Below are 7373 nucleotides of genomic sequence, written 5' to 3' on the forward strand. Positions count from 1 at the left end.
AATTTTATGTAATATTAATCCATATTTTGACAAATAGCATGTTGTCTAGTTTTTGGTATTTGGTTTCTTCGTCTGCGAGGCCCGATTTGCTTCATCCGAGAGGTTGTTTCTGTGGTTTTGGAATTTGGGTATGAGTATGTTAGATGGGTGGCTGCCACGCCATCTCATTAATGACATCACCAAACAGCGACTCCGACTTCCTACCAAATACCCACTATATGCAATACTAACTTTTGCAACCTGGCAACCCCATACAACATTTTGAGTAAAAAATTTAAAATAAAGATGCAACAAGATATGATTATCAATAATTAAACTTCAGTAATACTTTTATCTTTATTTATTTATTCATAATTTGTTTTTTTTCCTGGGATTCCTTTCAGCTGCAAATTCAAGATGTTAACACACAAGAGAGATGAAAAGGACAAATACTATATTAATTTGCATATCAACAAAACAATGAATTCTTCTTTTTTTTTTTTTAAATTCTTTTTTGTGGGTTTTCAATGCTTAGGCAAGAATAAGATGACTAAGCAAGAATTTCAATTTGTTAATTAGAGAGAGAGTCAGCAAAAATAATTGTTGCCTAAAAAATACAAAAGATTAAAGACATTTCAATGCAAATCCTACACGTCTTAACATCCATTACATAATCATTCATGAATATCTTAATATCTATTTTCAAAACCCAAATTATTCAGTGTTTGGAAAAATGATATTATGCATATAGATATTAGATTGGCAAATGCTTAGAAAATAAAATCATCTCAAGAATAAAGATATTCACACCTTATTCTCTAAAATTCTTTTGCAAAAGGGACTAAAATTCTTGGAATCTATGTTGATGCTTTCAAGATATGATCATCTTCACTCACAGATCCATCATTCTCATTCCAGACTTTTCTACCTTAGAATTCGAAACCATGAGTTATAGCCTAAATTCAACTCTCAACATTGAATGGAGACGACAATTGGTATATTCTTCTTAGAAAAAATTGGGGGGGATTAATGAAGCTTGACCATCACCCCTTATACCTGGAAGAATTAGATTAAAGTAGCATAATCACTACGCTTGCCACAAGTTTCAATAATAGCAACTTGATGAGAATAAAAGATATGGCTGAAAGATAGCAAATCATGCAGGCCAGGAGGAGAAAATCTGCAAGATTCCTAGCTTTATTCACTACACGAACACGACTAAAATGTAAACTCTAAATCATGTATCTTGGTATCTACAGTTCTCCATGCACAAATGATGCTGAAATTTTAGAATACAATTAACTGTTATCATGGTGGTTCCATGTAGGTCCAATCAAAATCGACGATGTACAATACTAAACAAGGTTTTAAATCCTACCACTAAATGCTCCGCAGAAGCATTGGCCTATAAACCTATTTCTTTCAAAAGGGTTGGCCACCGGTCACTGATCGTAAAGTATGTTTGGGCAATTGCATATATCCACAGGCAAATTCAGAGTTCAAATCCCGACAAAGAGGTAGATTATTGAGTCTATTGACAAGGACCTAATCTCAAATCCCATAAAGCACACATCATTCAAAGATCAGCAAGAACCAATTGTAACCACAGGGTTAAGCGATGATGTTAATAATACAAATTAGCATTGTCTCGAGAGGGCTTTACGGCTAAAACTGCCCATAACCATAGTTCTGGCTTATCATTATTGACCAAAACATTTCAATTGGAACCTCAGCTCTAGATGTACATTCTTCTTGTTCACATGCTTTCCAGCTTTCAAGGGAATAATCCAATCAACAATGACAAAAAGAAGCTCCAATAATTTTGTTCTTCAACAATTATTGAATCCCACTCTCTCTGTGAACATTCAAGTTGACATTTCAACAATCATTCAACTATCATATGAACAGATTCCTACAAGTTATCTGCACGTCCGTGTGCCAATAATTATTCATGTCCTATTTTTGAATCAAAATCAAACCATTAGGACTATCCTAAGAAACCAGATCAAGATTCATATCAATAATCACCCTTCAAAAAACGCTACTAATAAGCAAAGGGTATCACTAAATTCCGCAGCTGAAAATTTCCAAACTGCATCACTATCAAATCATAAGAGCTATGCTATGTAACTTGGATCAAGAATCGCATAATGGTTTAGCTAAACAAAAACAACAAATAGAAAATTTAGCACACAACACAGAACAAACAACTAACTAATTACCAAAAAGAGCACAAATGAAGGTCAAACAAGACTAATAATGGACTCATCAGATCTCAAGCACTGTATACAAGAAAAAAAAATCCAACAATTCTCACATAATATTGAACTTAAAGCACATAATTAGAAGCATATCTAAATATGGGTAATTATATATTTATAGTTTCATTTACCATAATCACACTGAAGATTGTGAAACCTTTGAAACCACCCCCTTACCGTCCTGACTAGGAGCCCCACCGCCACCAACATGTCTCATTTCACCACTAACTGCCACCCCACCAACTCCCTGATACTGAGGAGGTGCCTGCATTACGCCTCCCTGCGCAGTGTAGTACATCTGCCTCCCAACTCCGCTATCATACGCCACCGGTGCGTAACCAGTATCGGTCACCCCTACTCCCGCCGCATTTGGCCTCACTACCCCCATGGGCCCCTGCGCTGCAGACATTGGAGGTGGCTGTTGTTGGGGTTGTGGGACCATATTGTACACCGGCTGCTCCCGGTAAACTTCAGGTCCTCCCATCCTCTGCATGTAATATGGTTGACCCGGTTGTCCGGTGACTTGTCGCATGACTGGAGTGTGATAAATTGTGCCGGGAGCTGGACCTGGTAGCATGTAAACCTGTTGTTGTTCCGGTGGAGCCGGCGTGGTCGTCACAGTCACAGCAGCTGGCTGGTATCCTCCGGCTGCGAACTGTTTCTCAGGCCAATATCCCGCTGGAGCAGTCATCGTTTGCGGGACTGTAACAGGCAAAGTCGCCGGAGGAAGTTTATCAGGCAATTTTTGAACGTAGTACTCGCCGGGGTAACCACCCACCAAATTCTCATCACTGTTTTTCCTGTACATAGTTTGCTGTTCCTGTTCTCTAATCTGCATCCTCTGCAACTGGGTCTGCACGTTCAATTGATCCGATCCTAAAACCCGATCATCGTGACCCACCCCAACTTGCGCTTCTTGTAAATCAGGCACTTTGACCGGCTGCGGCTGAGGAACACCTTTCTCTAACCCAAACAAGAAATCAACATTATTCGGCGACGGTTTGTTGGCCTCGGGGACGTGACTAGGACCGGAATTCAAGGCCTCAATAAAACGGTCCCTTTCCGATTTGGATCCTTCAGACCCAAAACTCGCCGGCGAAGGATTGACCGGGAACAAGAAAAGCCGCATACGGGCAGGTTTAGCAGAAGCTCGAAAAAGACGATCATACTCATGCATCATATGTTCGAGATCATCATCGTTAGTAACAGAAATCAAAGCATCAAGATCTTCACCTGGGAGCTGATACTTGAAAGAAATATCTGTATCATTGCAAAGGGCAGCAAGCTTACTGATCATGACGGAGAACTTAATATTCCGATCAACGGCGAGAATTTTGGTCTCACCACCAATATAAGAGAGCTGATTATCATGAGGACGAGGGTGGATCTTGCCACCATAGCTGCACATAAACTTAGCTTTAAAATCCTGAGGCTGCTGCTGGGATTGGTCCTCCCACGGCGTGGGGTTCTCGAACTCAATTTCGCGGGATCGAGGAGAGGAGTGGCCGGAATCTGGGTATGAATTATATGAATAGTTCTCCATATTGGTGGGTTCTGAATAGAATTTGAAGATGAAAGGAGAGGAGGGTTTTGAGAGGTGGGTGGTGAGAATTAGAAGTCCATTAGCATGAAAGAAAAGAGAAGGAGAGAAGACTGAGGAGATCTTTTATAAGATCTTTTATGGGTAGTGGGAGCGGTGGTTGGTTGGATGGAGATTTGGTGCTGCTAGTGGTCGTGGGGGAGGGACAGGTGGTGGAGGACGAGGAGAGAAAGAGGGAGAGAGGATGTTACAGGGTGGTGGAGTGTAGAGGAGAGAGAGAGATATATGGACTTTTGAGAAGTGTGGTGGGGTCCAGTAAGCATTGATTGAGAAGGTGACTAGAGAAAGGGATAAGAGAGTGATGTGTTGACTGAGAGAGAGAGAGAGAGAGAGAGAAATGCCAACTGGATGGAAATGAAGCAGCTGAAACAAATACTAAATTGCCAATTGATATGTACACTCCTAACGAAGATTGCAAACTAATCCTTTACAATTTTCATAAAATGATTTGTCTTGTTTCAGGATTATTATGTCATAATTTTTTTTAAAAAATATTTTAAAAGCTTTTTTATACTTTTTAATCAATAATTGAAAATAAATTAATTATTTTCTTTATTATACAATATGATTGGAGTAAAGTTTGACATCTAAATACAATTTATCCTTCACAGCCACAAAACTACAAGCCCAACCCAAAATACTTGCTCCAACCCACTCGCCGACTCAGAAGCAGAGCTCGTACTGAAACAACGAGAACAATCAACCATGCATGGCGAGAGGAAGGAATCCAAACCAAAATCCAGAAGCACAAATGCTGCCCACACACAACTCACACCCAGAGTTGAAGAAAGGGAAGAAGCAATCACTAGTAGCAATCGACTGTCAACGCTCTTACTCTCTCTTATTTTTTTAAAAGTATTATTTGATATATAATTTAAATAAATTAATCCTTATGCTTTTATTCACAAAATTATACTATTAATTTATATATTATTACAATATGATAAGATGATATTTTTGCTCATGAGAGATCTCACTCGATCGCGAAATTTTCAGATCGATTTTCTTTCTGATTATATTCTATTGAATTTTAAATTTAATTAATATAAAAAATAGATGATATCGGTGGAAGTGTTTTCTATTTTTATTAAGTAAATATGAGTGAAAAATGAATGGAATGATATTCTTGAAAGTTCTCTACCTTATTTAAATAAATATTAGTGAAAAATATTTTAAATTTTATTTTAATTTTTTAAATTTTATACTTAGAAAGTTAATATATCATTAAAATAATTTTTTAAAATTCATAATTAAAAATTAAGAGAAATAAAATCTAACATCTCTTAAATTTATTTAAATAGATTAAATTTGCGAGTGCTATCACTAAAATAATTAATAATTAGGGAGATTTATACTTTAGTCCCTGGATATTGCCATTATTAACAAGTCAGTCCCTATATTTTTAAAAACCTATTAAAACATTATTATGTTTTTTTTCCGTCAACGAAATAGTCCTTCCGTCTTCTTTTCCATTAAAATTAGATAAAAGATGAGAGAGAAAATTTTTAAAATCCAATTTTACCCTCAAATAAAATCATTTATTTAGTCCTTGGATATTGCTATTATTAACAAATTAGTCATTACATTTTTTAAAATCTATTAAAACATTTTTATCTTTTTTCATATATATTAAAACGTTCTTATCGTTTTTTTCCGATCAATAAAATAGTCCTATCTTTTCTCATATCTATTAAAACGTCTTTATCGTTTCTTTCCGTCAACAAAATAGTCCCTCCTCTTCGTTTCTTTCTGTCATCGAAATCGTCCCTCCCTATATTTTTAAAAATATATTAAAACGTCCTTATTATTTTTTTTTGTCAACGAAATAGTCCCTATCTTTTTTCAGATCTATTAAAACGTCCTTATTGTTTCTTTTTATCAACGAAATAGTCCATATCTTTTTTTTTCTCCTCCTCCTCCTCCTCCTCCTCCTCAAAAGAAGAAAGAGAAGAAGAAGAAGAACAACAACAACAACGAGAAGAAGAAGAAGAGAAAGAAGAAAAAGAAGAAAAAAAAAAGAAAAAGAAGAAAAAGAAGAAGAAGGAGAAGAAGAAGAAGAAAAAGAAGAAGAAAAAGGAGAAGAAGAAAAAGAAGAAGAAAAAGGAGAAGAAGAAGAAGAAGAAGCAGAAGAAGAAGAAGAAGAAGCAGAAGCAGAAGAAAAAGTGGAAGGAGGAAAAATTGATGAAGAAGAAAAGGAAGGAGGAGGAGGAAAATAATGGTGGGTAATTTAGTCTTTTACTATATTTTTAACGGTAAAAATAGACGGAAGGACTATTTCGTTGATGGAAAAAAAATATAAGGACGTTTTAATAGGTTTGTAAAAATACAGGGACTAACTTGTTAATAATGGCAATATTCAGGGACTAAATTGTAAATCTCCCTAATAATTATTATAATCATTAGTATAATCAAACATGATAATTAATATGAAATGAAAATAATAATTTCATGCTCGCCAGCCGATTAGCAAGACGATAAACCTAACTCCTCAACTTCTCATTGACTAAGACGCAAAGCTGTCTTATACATGCGGATTGCAAGAGTGAAAGGAAAGAGAGAGAAAAAAAGAGAAAAGGAATTGGAAGGTTATTTTTGTCATTTTATTTTATTTTTTGTCAAATTATTTTTAATTGGATGAAGAGAGTTTTGATTTTAAAAGAGAGGGTTGGAATTTTAAAATTGGATGGCCAAATTATTTTAAGTGATAAAGTACAGGGGTAAATTTGTAAATTTACCTAATAAATAATAAGTTAATCAATCTGGTCTAATAACGTTGCTTAAGCAGAGACAAATTTAGATGGTAACGTGATCCATACAGCCGCGATATGTGACAACGTGGGACACGTTGAAATTTGAAACAAAACCCATAATATATGTATTTTTAAAAATATCAAATTATAGGATGAAAAATTTTAAATAATTGTAAAACTCGTTAGTTTATTTATTAATTAATTTTTACTATTAAATATCGTAAAAGGTTTAAAAGGTTTTTAAAAATTTAATTAATAATTTTTTAAAAAATTTAAAAGATTAATTAGTGAGTTAAAATTAAAACTGAAACGAACATAAATAATTGAATTTTTTGAAATCGAAAATCAAACTAAATAAAAAATTAAAATAAGAATTTTGAAATCATCATTATTTTCCAAATAAATTAAAATTCAAGTTAGTTGTAGAAAAAATATGATATTATTTTCAGAAATTAATTAATGAATATAAATATTTAAATATAATTTAAAAATAAATGGATACTTCCTCATGAAGCTAGATGTTGCAAAACACAGCAAAGGCAAGACAGCTTTGAGAGAAGGTTGCCATTTTAAAATTAAGAAAGGTCGGCTGGCAAGCAGGAGAGAAGAAGAGCCGTGCCGGCGATGAAGGTCATCGGGAAATGTAAAATATGAATTAGAAGAAGAAGGAACAGTTGGGATATTAACTGTAATTATCTTAATTACAACTGCCTCTACAACTAACAACTAGCTAAATATTAATTAACAAATGTTTGACTATGAATCATCACTAATTATAAATAA

General features: G+C 34.7%; 1 protein-coding gene across 1 annotated transcript; it reads right to left on the reverse strand.

The window, feature by feature from the left end:
• Positions 1–484: 484 nt before the first annotated feature.
• Positions 485–4041, reverse strand: LOC110619330. Its single transcript, XM_021762693.2, has 2 exons — positions 2372–4041; positions 485–1035 (listed from the first exon to the last, which is right to left on the reverse strand). Exon 1 carries the CDS (start codon positions 3781–3783, stop codon positions 2377–2379), a length of 1407 nt encoding a protein of 468 aa, XP_021618385.1. The 5' UTR covers positions 3784–4041; the 3' UTR covers positions 485–1035; positions 2372–2376.
• Positions 4042–7373: the final 3332 nt, after the last annotated feature.

Source organism: Manihot esculenta, chromosome 7 (assembly GCF_001659605.2).
Source record: "Manihot esculenta cultivar AM560-2 chromosome 7, M.esculenta_v8, whole genome shotgun sequence".
In the NCBI taxonomy this organism is placed as follows: Eukaryota; Viridiplantae; Streptophyta; class Magnoliopsida; order Malpighiales; family Euphorbiaceae; genus Manihot; species Manihot esculenta.